Here is a 17,979-nt window from a genome sequence, read left to right as displayed (position 1 = left end):
AGGTGGCTTTATTTAGATTTAATCAAAAAGAAGTGGTGGTTTATGCTTGGTGGTCAACTTCATGCTGACCATCATCTGGTGTGATTTAAGGGGTCCACTCTGGCATTGTAGTTCCGATCCCACTTACTTCAACTCAATTGCAGAAGTGTAGTACATCAAAGCACTTTTCGGATATTCTTCACCTGCTCTGCGACCCTCGGTAGTCTAGGAGTTAAGTTGCAAATTTTAAATCGGAACCAAATCTTGTTAGTCATGTGAAACAATAAGTTTGTCACATTAATGGTTAAAAGTTTGCTTTCCAAAAATAAAATACTGTTTGTCTTCTTTCCCAGGGCACATCTGGTAAACCTGGTGATAGAGGAGGTGTTGGTCCTGCTGGCCTAAGGGTAGGTTTAATGTCATCACTACGGTTCACAGGGTTTCAGTGATATGGTTTACTTCGCGTACTGTGTTAAGCCAACACATGATACACTCAAACATCACTATCTTTGTGCACTATACTTTTTAAGACACATGTAGGAATAAAAGCTAATATTTTGATATCAGCAGATGAACTATAACTCTCTTTTCCAATATTTCTCCAAAGCAGAAGATTAACACATTTAAAATAGCACGGGTAATGCACTTATTGTACGAACGTTAAGTGATTGTTAACTAAGGACAATGCTCATGCCTTCCAGCCTTTAAAGTCTAATCTTCTGTAATTTCAAAAATTCCTCCAAGATTAATAATGCTGTTTAAATATTGCGGAAAGCATATTGACTTCAACGGAAATAAAATTGAATGATCAATGTTGCAAAGGGAGAAATTACAGTCAATGGAAACAGGATTTATAAACAGTTATTGCATAGCAAAAGTCAAGAAGTAAATGAAGTATGTATAAGTTCAACGTATATTTTTAATGTGAATAATGTTAATATTTATGCATTGTGATTAAAATATATAATGAAGGATATTGTTTTAAACTCTAAGAAATACTTCTTGGTAATTTTAAGTTCATTTTATATATTTTTTAGCTAATAGACATTGGTATGTAGTGAACATAAAGTTTCCCAAAGGAGTGAAGAATGCCTTGAAGTGATAGGGTAGATTTTCAGTTTCAGACGTTGAGGTTGGTGGTTAGGTTGCAGTACCTGCTTGCATCACAGTCACTAAGGCCCCATTACTTTCAGGTTCACACCCTTGCTGAAAGCTACACGAGTAAAATGGTCACAGGAAGGCATTTTCAGATTGTAGTAAATCATTTGTTTGCATACACAGTGACCAGCAAGAGGGATCAGACCCCTCCTCCCCTCACCCACCCCTAACCTCATAAACAGTTCAGAACTAAAAGAGTATTTATCATGGTCTCTTAGTGCAGATAGATTAGGCCCTTAAATCTCTGGCATAGAATTACTCAAAAGTCAATTGCTATTCAATGCAATTTCAGACAATCCTTCAAGGCTCCCTGGTTTTAGGTGAAGCAATAGTCAATGAGTGAAAATTACCTCAACTATAGGAGAATGGGCAATCGTAGATATGATATGTGTCTGAAGAACAATCCCATTCCAAAATGTTATCTATCCATGTTCTCCAATGATGCGACCTGACCTGCTGAGTTACTCCAGCACTTTGTGTCTTTTTTGTAAACCAGCATCTGCAGTTCCTTGTTCCTACATCGATATGCTATGGTGATCTTATGAAATAAAGTTACTAAACCTCTAAAACAAAAAGGAAAGAATGAAGAAGTTCAGAAATACATTTACAAAATTGTCTATATCTCCACCTTCAGAGAAGGATATTGATCAATTATATCTCAAGTAAAATTAGTTGTAGAATATAGAAACATAAGCATCTCCTAAAACAACAGTGATGAAATTAATTTTACCCATTCATTCTGACGTTTAAATTGCAGTATTAAAAATACAGACCTGACAATCTCTAAGGAGTGATAATAAAGAAGGTTCATTAATATAATGATAACATTTTCCTCTGATTACTTTGTATTTCAGGGTGCAGCTGGCAAAGATGGTGAGAGTGGAGCTCAAGGTTCTGTTGGTATCGTGGTAAGTAAGTCATTACAAAACCAGAAAACTCCAGTGAAGATCATAGATACAAATATAATCCTTAACAACATGCTGCATGAAAGTCAATCACAAATGTTACACATTACTAAGTAAATTCAGTTTCATTCACTTAATTACAAACTGCAACACATTTTGAATAATTTGGTTTAAAGTCAAGAAGTAAATGTATAAGTTCAACGTATATTTATTAATGCGAAATAATGTAAATATTTATGCATTGTGATTAGAATATATAATGAAAGATATTGTTTTAAACTCTAAGAAATACTTAATTTTAAGTTCATTTTATATATTTTTTAGCTAATTGGTATGTAGTGAACATAAACATGGTTGATTTTTTTTAATGTCAACATTATTACAGTATGTTCATTTACTTTCTTTGATTACCAAATCGTAAGTACAAGTTTCACAACATAGATACAGTTGACACTTAACAACTTGGTCATGCTGATGAATTCCATGTTATTATTCTTTAGGGTCCCGTTGGATCAAAGGGTGAACAGGGACCATCAGGCAGTTCTGGATTCCAGGTCTGATTCTGAACTTCAATGTCTTTTTACTAACGTAATATATATAACTTTGTTATGAATAAGACATTCATATCATGGGCATAAAATGGGTAAAGTGATTTTGTCATAAAACATATGTGTGTTGTAAATGTTTGCAGGAAAATTAAATTAAAATAAATGATTCACATTTTTGCACACATAGCAGACAATTGATGTTCATACATATGTGTAAAGCCCCTGTCCCACTTATGTGTCCTTGGCACGCTAATTACGCGACCTTGTGGTCGGGTTGAGGCGCGATGGTCCTATGAAGGTCGTGCGCGACTTTATGCATCCGCACAGCCATTTGGAGCGCGTGACGTCATTTGAAGATGGACACAAAATGCAGGGGTAACTCAGCGGGACCGGCAGCATCTCTGGAGAGAAGCAATGGGTGATGTTTCGGGTCGAGACCATTCTTCAATCTGAAAGAAGGGTCTTGACTCGAAACGTCATCCATTCCTTCCCTCCAGAGATGCTGCCGGTCCCGCTGAGTTACTCCAGCATTTTGTGTCTACCTTCAATTTTCTTGGCCCCGCTCTTGGAGTAGAAGTGGGGGCGGATCCGGACCGCAACAGCCGTGAGCCCCAAGGGCGATGGTATGCCTGCTTCTGCTGCTGTTGGAGGTAAGATGTTGCGTCGCGCCAGGGTCTTTGGCCGTCAGTTACGTGACAGGCCGGTGGCGCGCAAAGATTTCGTTCGCTACAAAATTTCGGAGCGCCGTGCGATACCGCGCACAACTCCATACCCCTCCGCACTTCTCAGTGGAACCGGCCCCGCGCGGCCACACGATGCCCGTGCACCTCAACGCGACGATGAGGTCGCGTAATTTGCGTGCCAAGGACACGTAAGTGGGACAGGGCCTTAACTCATAGAACTCGGCTTGATTTTGCTGCTGCAATTAGAGCAACAATAATTGAATCATTTTTCCAAATGTTTGCTTTGCTTTGCAGTAACTTTTAGGTTAATAATGTCAATTATATGTAACAGATTCACTTTGTAAGTAATGAAAGAGGAAGTTCCAAATAAGTAAATTAATCAGTGTGAGGTGAATTGCCTCAACTGGTTGCAGGCTGCAACTAGCCTACAGTAAACTATCATCCTGGAGCTCATCTAAAATCCATTAGCAACATTTCCATTCCTCCTAGATGCAAGTGGTGTTTACCATGCTATAAAAAATGGATATTCCTGATAAATACCATTCTTTTATTGACGTAATCTGTTCTCAAAATGACAAAGGAATATTTAAAAATTACTGAATGGTAAATCACTGATCAGCAACAAATATTCAGGTTTTTAAGTGTATTCGCACTAGTCATAAGCTGCATGCTCAATGGTATCAATGCACACACATTACCAGCTGCATGCTCAATTTGCTCTTTGTTTAAATACTTGTCCCACTGACAAATTATTAGTGGGAATTATCAAATTACATAACTCATGCATTATCATCTTCAGCTACTACCTAATGCTTTCAAAATTTAGTGCAATTACTAAGCACTGGCATGCGAGAATTTTCCATTTTTATTCATAAAATGAAAAGTCAGTTTAAAGTATTTTATAAATATAAAACATTAAAAAGGGGTATTATTTGTCGGCTCTGTGTGATTTTGTCAATATGAAAATCTTTGATATTTGTTAGTACTCTCACCAAATATTAATGGGGGGTTTTCTCATTGGTACTCTAGGGTCTTCCCGGTCCTTCTGGTGCAGCTGGAGAACCTGGTAGAACAGGTGATAAGGTAAGGAGACAATTGACTCTCTAATCTATAAAACTCTACATATGATCTAAATATTTGAACCTGAATGTTTTGAAGGGGAGGATAAACATTTATCCAGCTAAAGAACTATGATAAATACTGTACAATACATATGTGATTTATGCTCCCCTCACATATGATTGTACTGGAAATGTAATGAGTCAGACAGCCAGTCCTTCAGAAGAACTATGTTCATAGGCAGCCTGTTTTAAAGCACCATAACTAGACTGCAGATAGACACAAAAAGCTGTAGCAACTCATGTAGGTGGCGTTTCAGACTCGAAACGTTACCTGTTCCTTTTCCCCAGAGATGCCGCCTGACCTGCTGAGTTGCTCCAGTTTTTTGTGTCTATCTTTGGTTTAAACCAGCATCTGTAGTTGCTTCATATACGCATAACGAGAGTGCATGCAGGTTTGCTCACTTGGCTCTCATAATCATAGTTAGATAAAGGTAGCCAGATAATGTTTTTTAACAGATTCCAAGCAGTGCCTTGAAGACCAAGAGGTCTGATCATATTATAGGAAATACCCTTGGGAGCATGAGCAAAGGTTCACAAGATAACCTCACAAATCTGTGATCTTGATCTCACTAGCAGTGTGTACACATGCAATAGGACTGAGAACAAAATGCATCCTCCTACATCTAGTTATCAAAATCAGCAAGTAATGAATCAATCTTTTCTGCTAGTCTTTCATCAGTGAATTACAGCTAAATGATTTAACACTAGTTACATTTGTGCAAATTTAACTCCGTTGAAGAAATTTTATTTAGATTTTCATCTTCACTATCTGTGTGATGATTTAAAGAACCAAGCCTGTCCAATTTTCAATGCTTTGATTTCAATAGCAAGAAAATCAGATGGATTGTCTAATCCACAGATCTACTCTGCTGGATGGCACTTCCAGCTGCCATTTATGTTCTCAACATTCTCGCTGGCCATCTTATTTTATTAGTTCACTATATATTTTTAGAGGTATGGTTTCTTTTTTGAGCCATATCTCATAAATCCAAATTGATTTTAATCAGGACGAAACAGAGGGAAAGCACATCTTAGTTGACAGATATAGTTGGTAGCATAATTGTTTATTTTTGAATTTGAAATGATATTTTCATGAGCATTGTGATGTTAAAACATCTTTCTTATCCCTTTCTTATTTTATCACAGGGTACACGTGGTGACTTTGGTAGTCTAGGCGCTTCTGGAGCCAGAGTAAGTTCGTGTTTTTGTGTGCTTTTGACCTCTGAAATAGCTTAGCATTATAGCATCATGATTACAGCAATTTCTTCATATTTCCCTGTTTAGGGTGAGCGAGGTCTCCCAGGTACACGAGGCAATTCTGGTCCTCAAGGTATTACTGGTACCCGTGGTCCCACAGGTGCCCCTGGTGCTGATGGTGGAAAGGTACGTTGAAAGCAAATAATTTCATTGTTGCTGACCTTCTGAAAGTTCTTTGACAACATGAAAGGTTTCTTGCCTTGCATTATGCAATCTAAGCACAAATGTCCCAAACTTTTTATTTGATCCAAGTAAATTCACTGAATAGCTAATTAGTGATTTGTTACATTATACCAGAATACTTTCACAAAATGATAGGTTTGTTTTCAAAAATTTACTCTGAATGTAAGTTCTACTGCAGTTTGTTTTACTTGCTCTATATAGTGCTGAGTTTAAATAAATGCAACATTAGTAGGCAAAAATAATTTGAAGTTTATTTTCCTTCAGTCTAAAGATCATATTAATTATATTTGAAGTGAGGGTTTACTCCTGGTTGCAGTAAAGTAACCACTCAACCATTTGAGTTAAAGCATATTTGTATATCATCATGTTTAATGCACTGTTAAATAATTATCTTTTTCCCACTCAAAGATTATTGCATTTTGCAAAGACATTTTGCATTGTGAATTTCGTTGAGTAAAGTTAGGCCCAATAATACCATATCATCTTGCTTAGTTTAATTAAGGAAACATATCTTAAAATATATGGAAAGTACTGGAAACAAAAATTGTTGCAATAAATCAGCACAAAACAACAAACTGGCCAAATGAAGACTATGATAGCTCTCCTCATGCATCCCCCTCGCCTTTGTTTGGAAGTTATTCCCTCCCACCTTTCACTGAATTAAACTGCATTCCCAACATAGCTGCTCCATTTGTATAAAGTTAAAAAATGTTTTACTTCAGTAACTCATCACCCTTTATTTCCAACAAGCTATTGGCTAGTTAGTTATATTATTTTGTTGGGGAATTATCATTTCCCATAGTTTTTATTGAATATATTCAAGATAATTTAATCTTGTCATGGATGCAAAGGAGAAAATATTTAAATCGCCCAATTTTGTCTGGTCATCATCAGGCATTTTTTTGGGGGAAATACTGTCAGGCTCAATGCAGGCACAGATACTGAAGTCCCAAACTCCCATGGTTCTTCACTTGTGCATCTACAACTGAGTACAGTGTTGAAGTGCAAAATTGCAGCAATCACCTCTGGTGCAGGAAGTTCCCTCCATTAAGTCAATCACATCTGGTGTAGGGAGCTCTCTCCATTGAGTCAATGGAGGAGGATGTCTTCAAAGGAACGAGCAAAGTATTCATAATTTTAGTTATTTTTAATTGTTTCAGTGAAGTTGAATATTTTTAATTTTTTAACATTTATCTTGTTCACTTTTTTTAATGTTTAAATACTTTTTCAATTCCCATCCCATCCCTCAGCCTTCACCCCAAGTAATTTGATTTCTGTACAGACTCCACAACCTCGGCACTGAGGTTGGAGCCAGCTTCTTCCACCAAACACACACCAAAAGTATGCCTAAAATTAACCGGCACCCATGATAGCGGCAAGAATAGGCAGGTCATTGCTGCCAGCAAGATTCTGGCCCGCGTTTCAGTCTTCCATCTGCAAACTGCACTGGTGTTCATCTGACACCTTTGTACAGACTCAGCCAATTTTCAGTCACACACTTTTTTGCATATGACAACTTGGTCTTGCTTTGCCATTAAAATATCTTTGTAACAAGAAGCAAATGATTTCTAGTGATTAGATTACAAAATATTGACTAACACACAGCAATGTTGTTCATTGTCCCCGATTAGGGTGAAGCTGGTGGTACTGGACTCGTTGGTCATACAGGACCTCAAGGTTCTCAGGGTATGTCAGGTGAAAGAGGTGGTGCTGGAGTCCCTGGCACAAAGGGTGAAAAGGTAAATCTTCATCAATCTTTGGTGAAGTTAATTTTCTTTAAAAATGTATAATTTTCTTACACGCATTATTTCTTCCTAGCTGTGTGTAAAGCATGAATAGTAGCTGTGTGGTATCCGCCAATCTGAATGATAACTACTGCTATTACATTGTATGCTTCCTGTTGAATGCTTCATATTTACACCTCATTCTATGGGCAAAAACATTCATCCCGGCCAGTTACACCAAACTCTTTATTCCGTGGTGGCAGCACTTTGTACTCAGCCTCTGACGATGCATTCCAATGGCTTCAGGAGAAGCAAGTTTCAGAGGAAGAACACAAAGGACTGCTGCCTCTCTGTGGCATTACCAACCAGAGATGAACGTCTGGGTCAAAATAGATATCTATAATCCAGTATTGCATTTCATTAACATTTTAAAGGTACTCTAAAGTAGAAGCATGAACCAGAACAAGTGCAACTCATGGCCATTGGATATTCTCCACAAATATGCAAAACCATGAACAGTCTTGAAAGTATTCTCTTAATAATTTATGAGATGTTAAAGTGCAATAATAATGCTTCTTACTGTTACACTAGTATCCTCGTCTGACTCATCGTACGTGTCTTTATAGGGTGACATCGGTCCATTTGGTCGTCAAGGAAACCAAGGCATAGATGGTCCACGGGTATGTCTCAGATGACAATTATTTTGCCTCTTTTGTTTTTAATACCACTTTATCCTGGAAGTACAAACTGCTGAAACTGATTGCTTCGTACCTCTCCTATTCTGTAGGGTGCTGTCGGTTCTTCTGGTGCTCCTGGTCCTAGCGGCCCACCTGGTGACAGGGTAAGTTTCTGAAAACCTACATCGATCAGCTCTTGTCATCTTTACAAGACGACAAGATTTCTCTTCTCAAGTTCTCGTACAATTTTGCTATCCAGGTTACAGCCCGGCGAACCTAAATGTAATATGAGGAAAGTGCACTCGATTTCTGTGAGATTTAGTTTAAATGTCTAGGAAACTATTTGCAGTGCACAAGACGAAGACTAGCATAAGAGGAATGGAGAGCAGAGAGATCCAGTAGTTCTTGTCCAAGGGCTGCTGAAAGTACCAAGACAGCTTAGCAAAGTGATTAAGATGGTTGAAAGAACCCTCGCTTTAATACATCAAGGCACGCAATATAAAAATAGGGAGGTAATGATCAAATGTATAAAGCATTAGTTATTCCACAATCTGTACAATTGTGCGGTGTTGGCTCGAAGGGCCGAATGGTCTCCTCCTGCACCTATTTTCTATTTTCTATGTACTCTGTACAGATCTGCCCACTGTAGAATTCTGGACAACATATTAGAGAGAGCACAGAGAACATTGATGTGGGTGATATGGTGGCACAGCTAGTGTGACATGGAGCTGTGTGGTGCTATTGCCTCACAACTCCAGAGACCTGGTTTGAAAACTGACCTCGGTTGCTGCCCGTATGGTGGGTGCATATACATTCCAATGGCAATCTCCCTGTCACTGCATGGATTCCTACAAAGTACTGTGGTTTACTTTTACTTCTTAAAGATGAGTTGGTAGGTGAGTTAACTATTATAAATGTAACCCATATCAGGACAAAACAACCAAAGGGAAGTTGATATGAGAGAGAGTAAAAATTGGTCAGGGAATGGGACTGACGGTATTATTGTGCTGGACTCAGTGGGCTTCATATCCTCCTTCTGTGTTATAATAAGTAAGTGGCCAGGGTTAGAGAATGTTAGAGGTGAGTAGAAGTTACCTATGCTGGAGATGTAACTGAGATATATAAAACCATGAGATATCTAGGCAGCTAAACAATGTAACATTCCTTCACACAATGAGCACAAAAGTCAAAAACTTAGACTTTGTCGCACTTTGTCAAATTATTAGACAATATTTGGGGATCTGGAAATCACTGCCTGAACGTGGAAACTCGTAACAAGGGTTATGAATCTTTGAAATTTGCTACCCCAAATATTAGGCTCAATAAATACATTCGCACTTGAAAGAGGCATATTTGTCGACTTTATTAAATCAAGAATCATGTGGAACCAGTCAGGAAATGGAGATTGGGTTCAGATCAGTTATGATCAGGAATGGTGCCGCATTTCTTGTGTTCTTGTTGGAAAATAGAGTAACATGTAGAATAGCCCAAACACAGTGAGCAGAATTGCCTCTTTCAGTGCCTCAAATTTCCATTATCATTAAACTGATTGTTCTTCTGTGACTGCCAACATAAACACTACTGTTCATTTGGATCATGGACGAGATTTCCCTATTGTGATAGTTTTCATTGTATCACTTTTTTATTCCTGTCATCGACTAACTTACGTTTTTCTTCTTCAGGGTGAATCTGGTGCCTCTGGCCCATCTGGAGCAGCTGGTGCACGCGGGGCTCAAGTAAGTAAAGAATGGAAGAGATATCGTGTTCCTCTCTGTTTTGTGCTGTGGCGTAGGATTCCCTTGGGGCCTGCAGGAGCAAATTAAATAACTGCTGAGTAACTGGCCCGCAAGACTTACCTAGGCGCTAGAGCAGAGCACATAAAGGGAGTGAGGATGGTCTGGCGCCTTGGCATGGATAGAGAAGCCCAGAGTGGGGGTGAGGTCCTGGATCAGAAGGAAGACTCCAGAGGCTTGTTGGGCACCGATGTTCATTGGTGGTAGCTGGGCAGATGATTCTGGTTGTCAATTAGTAAGGCTGTCGGAGAATGGATAATCAGGCATTCTGGGTGGGTGTGGTGTTTAACTTATCAGCAGCAAGCACTGATTGAATAATTGGTGAAGCAGGAGGTTCTTATGTTATCATTTTGGGGCACATTGATGTGACAGTTTGGGTGATTTGTGGTCAGTAGGTATGAGGTGAGTGGGAATCGGGTGACATGGCTCACCAGTTGGGAGGGTTGGGTGTCAGTACAATAGGCAGGGTAGGTGGGATCCTAAAGGAGAAATGGTAATGTAAAGGAGACCCATCTCAGCCAGGTTCCTAGCCTGAACTAGAATCTGCTTGGGGCGGTCCACTTTTCAGGCTGCAGAAATAGGCTGGCCATTTGTGTTAGGAGCCTGCTTCTGCAGAAGAGCACACAGATCTCTTCAACATGAATTAAAATCCATGGGGTGGTACCTGAACATCCATTGCATGCTTTTGGACACCACCACACATATCCAGGTTGCTTTATGCACCACTGGTTTAATGCAAGAGGGAATCCAAAATGAAAACTGCAGATTACATAGTTCACACAGTGTGCCATTGGTCGTTATTCATGTTACATTTTTCACCAGAATTAAATCATGTAGATCTCAAATTGCTGCCCATATATTTTTAACCAATTGCTGAAAATGCACCATAAAACTGCAATAGAGTTTTTGCAATGTTTACAATTAGCCCTATTTCTAAGACAAAAGTATGAAGTGCAATATTGGTGACATTATTTGCTTTGATCTTCTTCTGCCCAGGGAGAACGTGGAGAGGGTGGTCGTGGTGGTCCCAATGGATTTGCTGGCCCTCCTGTAAGTCTGAAAACTCCTCCAATTTATTTAATGATTTTCATTTCATTTAATACCAGGCTCTCACACTTGTATGTTGTTGATTCTTTTTTCTCACTGTACAGGGTGCAGATGGACACTCTGGACTTAAAGGAGAGAAGGGTGTTCCTGGTGCTAAAGGAGAAGTCGGCTCTGCCGGTCCTGTGGGACATCCTGGTCAAGCTGGTGCTGCGGTGAGCATCTCAATCTAAGGCATTAGACTGATGAGCAATCCTACCCCAATTACTTGACATTTAGATTCAATTGGAACCTGAAGGGAGCTTTTTTTACTCAGAAGGTGGTGGGTGTATGGAACGAGTTTCCAGAGGAGGTAGTTGAGGCAGGTACCATAACAGGATTTATACAGTCATACAGGCCACACCGATAAACATGTCCCATCTACACAAATCCTACCTACCTGTGCTTGGCCCATATCCCTCTAAACCTGTCCTATCCATGTATCTGCCCAAATGTTTCTTAAAAAGATAGTTGGAAAGGAACACGGATGGGAACAGTTTAGAGGGATATTGGGCATGTTGATCAACATAGACAAGCTGGGCTGAAGGGCCTGTTTCTATGCTGTATGAAATATCTCTTTAAAAGGTAAGAGTCTGTCTTAAAAAGGGACAGAGATGTGGCATGTTGGTTCCGTACCCAGTTTTCTGTTACCAGTAACACTTGTTGCAATTATTAAAGCTGTGATGAAATTACAAAACTTTCCAATCCATTTAACTACTTTTGTCATTTTGTGATACCAACAATTGTGATATTGAAGGGTCTGAATTCCCTCAGATTAGTTTACATTGGAATAAATTATTGAGATGCTGATAAGCAAATTAATTCTAGTGACATCATAATTTTTCAGCCACTGATACCAAACATTTTATTTTTCTTAATGTGTGCCTCAATATTCTATCCATAGAACTGGTCATGGTCAGGCCTAAGTAAAGATTTTGTGATGTGTACTTATGATTGAATAAGGATTCAATGAACACGGTTTCCTTGTTTCAGCATTGCTGAGCGCCCATTTAGGCTATGAAAATCACACGTGTCACCTCACTGCAGCAGTTTGCTGAATGATTTCATTGGTACAATCAAGCACTCTTTTACAAGAGATAACACCTAACAGATAGATTACTCTTTCTTTATGAAACAGATGCACGGCAAGTTTGCCAGCTAGAAGAAAGTGGTAGTACCAAAAATGCATGTCACATGACCACTAATATTTCTGTTAAGGTCCTTGAGTGAAGATTTTTGTCTCAAGTGCAATCAGTCACAGAGCTGATGACACATGAATTCTCTCTTGTCTGTTGGATCCACTCCTAACTCTGTGTCAGATAAACTTAAGTTTTAGAATGAAGCTCAAGTTGTGGCCCTCTACATATTTTGTCACTTGTTAATGGGAGTTCTTTCTCATGGCATAATAACTTGCAATCATCTTCTGCCTGTACTTATTGAGAAAGTGGCACGAGCAATAAGATAGATCCACTGGAATATTTTTCCTTTTCAAACGTCCAGTAACGCAAATTAAAATAGAAATATTGAGTCAGTTGTCTGGGAAACGACCATTTTCCTAATAAATTATGTGCTGGCATTGATTTGCTGCCTGCAAATTTATTCAGTAAAGCCTTTTAGGATTCATGTGTATCATTCAATCATGCATGCATTGACCCTATATTGCCACACCTATTGGTGTTGCTCCTCTAACAAAGCAATAAAAGGCACAAAGTGCTGGAGCTATTGAAGAGTTGTGAATTGTGAAGTTTGAGGAAGGAATATGTGTGGAAGGGCTGGGGGGGGGGGGGGTTTGGGAGGGGGGGGGGAGGAGAAAGGCAGGCAGGGAAGAAGGAGAGGGTGGTGGTATTTACAGAAAATTGGAGGGTTCACTGTTCATACCATTGGGATGTAAGCAGCCCAAGTGGACTATGAGGTGCTGTTTCACCAGTTTGTGTATGGCCTTCGTCTGGCAATGGAGGGGGCCCAGGACAGAGTGGTCAGTATGTGAATGGGAAGAGGAGTGCCATAGGTCCAAGCACAGCTGATTGTCACATAAAACATATCAGCAAGGTAGGCCTGGAATATTGTAGGTTACATAAATATATATTAACTGTGAACACAACAGCCCTTTATGTTAATAACTAATTGCATTTTCTCTCCTTAGGGTGCTTCTGGTGAACCTGGTCTACAAGGAGCATTGGGTTCATCTGGTTCAGCAGTAAGTTAAAAAATAATTACACTGCAAATATTTAATTTAGTAAAAAGGCTGAAATGTTTGGGATTGGGGTCTTAATTTAAATGTAAGGAATAGGTCATTTAGGACATAGTTCAGATAGATGTTCACTTTGGAGGGTTATGCGTGTTCTGTTGATGAGTATATTTAAGATTGAGATCGGTAATTTCTTGTATGCAAAGTGAATGTAGAGGTACAGAGATGGGGTGTAAAGATAATGTATAACATGATCTCATTGAATGGTAGAACAGTTTGGTATCCTAATTCTTCACCAACTTGAATAATTGCCTACCATTAGCTAATTTCACATCTGCTTTATTAATTCTAGGGTATGACCGGCTTTCCAGGTCCCGCTGGCCTCGTTGGTGCTCCTGGTCCAGCTGTAAGTCATTGTATCGTTCAATAATAATGTTTCAAACATGATAAATCTGATTTGCAGTGTTAAAGTATTTAGTGTCAATAATAGAAATAATATTGGGATATTGTGTAAGGGACAAGTTTTATATTTGGCAGTGAAACCCACACCAAATTTCAGTATTCATGTTATTCATTCTTAAACTCAGATTTATTTATTTTTTGCACTTATTACCAAAGATTAGATGTGATGGAGATTCAAGAAGATAATTGGATAGATTATTTCACTTCCTCTCCTTATTCTGGTTGATCTGTAATTCTCGACTACCCTAAACAAGAACTACAACTTTATGTCTGATTAATATCATGCAGGTGTTTGTTATAAACCTCATTTAGCTCTAGGGGGTCATGAAGCAGGGGGCAAGCTGGGCCACAGTCCCACTAACTGCACCCTAAAAATCATTAAATACATGAAGGAAATGCATATTTGCATTTAATATATGTACTTGCATATTTGCATCTAATATATGTACTTAACAAGCCTGCTACCAAAGCAGTCCTCAAGCACATGTCAGTCTTAGGTTAGACTGCTAGCTTAATTGCAATCAAGTCAAAAACCCCAGATGAAGGAGGAAAAAGAAAATCGGGAACTAGGTTTCTCAATGTTCCTCAAACTTTTGAAGAAGGAAAGAAAGTAAAGTTAACGTTTCAGGTCAATTACCCTTTTTCAACCTGATCCAAGGTCAAAAAGTTAAAACATTCCTCTTATTCAGATGGTGTATGATCTGATGAATGCTTCCAGTAACTGCAATTATTAATTAATGTTTGTTATCTGTGAATGAATTATTTGTTATTTGCTGGACATTCCTGGAGTAAACCTTACAATGTTTAAAAAAAAAAAATCGACATCTTTTGGAATTATGATATCCATGGAGACATCAATAAGATGCATCCCACTAAGGTTTGCACAATAACAGGGCAAACGGTGTGTTTTCTAAAATGGATGTTCCTTATACTAAATTTACAAAATATTGTTTTGAAAAACATGGTAAATTGTACATTGCTTCCAAATTTTCCATCAGTGAGGGAATAATAGAAAATATATCAGTAAGCATCAGAAATTGTAATCAAGTCCATAAATGTATATTATTAATTAATTTATCTTTGTAGGGTCCCCAAGGTCCACAAGGAGCTGCTGGTCCATTTGGTAATTCAGGCCCACAAGGTGCAAGAGGTGACTCAGGTTCACAAGGCCGCTCAGGTGGAACAGGTCCTTCAGGTGCAGCTGGTTACCAAGGAGAAAAGGGTACATCTGGTGAAACAGGAAATGCTGTAAGCAACGTTAAACTTGTATCAAAGATTATTTTTTACTAGGAATGCAACACCTGACTTATCCACTTGTGTTGATCTTTCTGTACAGGGAAATGCTGGCTCTCCTGGTCCTCATGGTTTACTTGGTCATGTGGGCACACTCGGTCTCCCAGGGACGAGAGGCGAATCAGGTCTCCCAGGTGTCACTGGTCCAAATGTAGGTATAATGTTTTTATCAACCAGTTAACAAATACACTGAGGGGTACCATGATATGTTCATATTCTTCAAGACTCTGTTTGGAATAAATACTACATAAAATATTATCACCTTAAAGTACAATATTCAAAAATATTGCATGCAATGGCTTTATATTCAATTTGAAATTTTATTTCATCCTTTGTTATTCAGAGCAAGGTGAAATGAATGAAAAGCTGCTGAAATATTAAAGGTTTAAAAGCCTGTAGAATGTGTTTGAGAGGAAATATTTGGAGAAGATTTATCACTGTGCTCAAGACAATTAATTTAATTTTAAATTTTAAAGGAAGGGCAGAGAACATAGGGAGCTCCTGACAGGTTAGCCTGCATAAGTTTCAGGTAAATATTGGAATCCATCATTAAAGACCTAAAATATCTTAATATGATCAAGCAGATTTAACATTGCTTAGGAAAGAAAAATGTGTTTGATAGATTCAAATTAGAGGATGTTTTTATTCAGGGTGGATAAGGGAGATCAATTGATTTTTAATAGGCTCTTATAAGGTGATAGACAATATATTATTACATAATCCAAGGACAAAGTGCGGCTATCTAGCATAGCTGAACGTTTGGTTAAAAAATAGTAAACAGAAACTAAACGATCTATTTTTGTTGGTAAACTGATATTTATGGCGTAGCAGAGCAATCAGTGCTTAGCTTTCAGCTACTTACAAACCAAATAAAAAGACCAAGCTTCATGCATCTGAGTTTACTGATAATATTGGTATTGGTTTATTATTGCCACATTAACTGAGATGGTGAAAAACTTTGCATTGCATGCTGTCCAGCAAAATCATACCATACATGAATACAATCAAACCGTGTACAACTACAATGGTTAGTGCAAAAAGAGAAAGGAAACGGAGAACAGAAAAATGTAGGTTTAAAAAAAAAAAGTACAAGGGCCTCGACAAGTTAAATTGGGAGATTGGGGCTACCTCCTTAGAATGGAGAGATATGCATCAGGTGCAGGGAAATTAGATTAGATTATTTTGGCATCATGTTCGGCATGGACATTGTGGGCTGAAGGGCCTGTACCTGTGCTGTACTGTTCAATTTAAAGAGAGGCCAGTTACAATGCTAAATACAAAGCTAAATGAGAAATGAACAATGACGGGAATGCAAAATCTACAGTAAGTAGGTTATGTAAGTGGTCAGAGTGAGTATAATGTGGGGAAATAAGATGTTATTCATTTTGCTAGGAGGAATCGTTTAAATCGGGGGTTTTTTGCAGATGGCAAGAAGCTAATTGACATGAAGGAAACAATTTGGATGGCAAACAGCATATTGATCTTTATTTTAAAGGGATTAAATAGAAGTGGAAGAAAAGCTTGTTGCTATACTACATGCGGTATTGGTGATAACATATCAATCTCTGAACCACAGAATAATGATTTGCACTAACCATTGTAGATGGATTCTAGGATGAGGGAGCTCTGTGAAGAGAAATGAATGCACGAGATTGATGCTCATTCACATTTAAAAGTTTAAAGATGATCTTGTTGAAGCAAAATTCTCCCAAGAATTGAAGAGAAAGTGCAGACAGGTTTTACCTTCAGTCAGAGAGACTGAACCTCAGGACATAATCTCATGATAAGCAGCCAAGTATTTAGAACTGAGCTGAGGAAATATTTCTTTCCCCTGAGATTGCAAAATTCACTTTTTGAGCATTATTGTAAATTGAAACGAATAAATTGTTAGACAAGGGTATTTAGGGATGTATGGATTACCCAGGAATATAGACCTGAGCCATGAATGTATTGGTCAATAATAATGTCAGGATCTGGTATTTAGAAACTTCCCACTTTGGGTAACATTTGAAGTTATACAGTACAGGTACTCCATAATTTAGCAAATACTGGGGATTTTGAGTTCAATAGTATTTTTCACCAGGAAATAATATTTTGCAGCTATTCATATAATAAGGAGTGTGGTGATATAATGGTTAAGCTAAGAGGCTTGAATGTTGACCAAGAGACATATCTTTGATCCCAGCAAGCCAACTGAGAATTGAAATTGAAATCATAAAATTAATCTGCAAATAAAAAAGTAATCTTTATAACAAGGAGCAGGAAACTAGCAGATAATCATTAACAGCTCATCTGATTTACCAATGCTCTTCGGGGAAAGAAATTTGCTATCCTTACATTCAGGGCCTGCAAGCGACCCCAGTCTAGGAGCAATTAGACATGGACAACAAATGACAGTGTTTATATCAATGTACACGTCCCATGAATGGGAAAATGAAAAAATAAACATCATTTCAAGAAATAATAGTTGTTACATTTCACAGAGAAGCTACTGATCATCCACCATTACTCCACTGGCAAAGTACTGAGAAGTCCATGGAGAAGTGCCATAGGCACCTGTTTAAAGCAGCAGATGGCATTTCACTGGTTTTCCAGACCCTTTCTATTATAACCTCTGCAGAATTCTTGTGGAACCCTGCTATAGTTGGTGCTGGAATGTGCCTTATAATTTGAAATTGTTGGTGTGCCTGTCGGATAAATACCTCCCCAGGTCATGCCTCCGTGATTTAACCTTATGTCTTTGTTATTTGTTTCCAGGGTATGCCTGGTGCAACGGGTCCTGCAGGTTCTTCCGGTCCACGGGGTTCAGGTGGTGCCGCTGGTGCTGCTGGTATGCTTGGTCGACATGGTGAATCTGGCCGCGATGTAAGTGCACGACTATCTCACTATTGCCAACGCCGGCACTGCATAACCAGACATCTCAGA

General features: G+C 38.6%; 1 protein-coding gene across 6 annotated transcripts in view; it reads left to right on the top strand.

Annotated features, from left to right (window-relative positions):
- The window catches only part of col1a2 (collagen type I alpha 2 chain), a 51,080-nt gene that overhangs the window by 24,188 nt on the left and 8,913 nt on the right, over positions 1-17,979 (top strand). For 2 of the 6 annotated variants that reach the window (XM_033042552.1, XM_033042561.1), the window contains exons 26-42: positions 333-386; positions 1,992-2,045; positions 2,543-2,596; positions 4,303-4,356; positions 5,541-5,585; positions 5,679-5,777; positions 7,466-7,573; positions 8,185-8,238; positions 8,346-8,399; positions 9,918-9,971; positions 11,025-11,078; positions 11,180-11,287; positions 13,255-13,308; positions 13,652-13,705; positions 14,848-15,009; positions 15,098-15,205; positions 17,812-17,919. In XM_033042552.1, coding sequence (XP_032898443.1) covers positions 333-386; positions 1,992-2,045; positions 2,543-2,596; positions 4,303-4,356; positions 5,541-5,585; positions 5,679-5,777; positions 7,466-7,573; positions 8,185-8,238; positions 8,346-8,399; positions 9,918-9,971; positions 11,025-11,078; positions 11,180-11,287; positions 13,255-13,308; positions 13,652-13,705; positions 14,848-15,009; positions 15,098-15,205; positions 17,812-17,919 — 1,278 coding nt within the window. The remainder of the gene's footprint in view (positions 1-332; positions 387-1,991; positions 2,046-2,542; positions 2,597-4,302; positions 4,357-5,540; positions 5,586-5,678; positions 5,778-7,465; positions 7,574-8,184; positions 8,239-8,345; positions 8,400-9,917; positions 9,972-11,024; positions 11,079-11,179; positions 11,288-13,254; positions 13,309-13,651; positions 13,706-14,847; positions 15,010-15,097; positions 15,206-17,811; positions 17,920-17,979) is intronic. The other 4 variants (XM_033042577.1, XM_033042568.1, XM_033042595.1 and 1 more) reach the window with 2 other exon arrangements.

Source organism: Amblyraja radiata, chromosome 2, assembly GCF_010909765.2.
Source record: "Amblyraja radiata isolate CabotCenter1 chromosome 2, sAmbRad1.1.pri, whole genome shotgun sequence".
Taxonomy (NCBI): domain Eukaryota; kingdom Metazoa; phylum Chordata; class Chondrichthyes; order Rajiformes; family Rajidae; genus Amblyraja; species Amblyraja radiata.
Note: the sequence above shows the minus strand (reverse complement) of the source record. Positions and strands in the feature narration are given on the sequence as shown.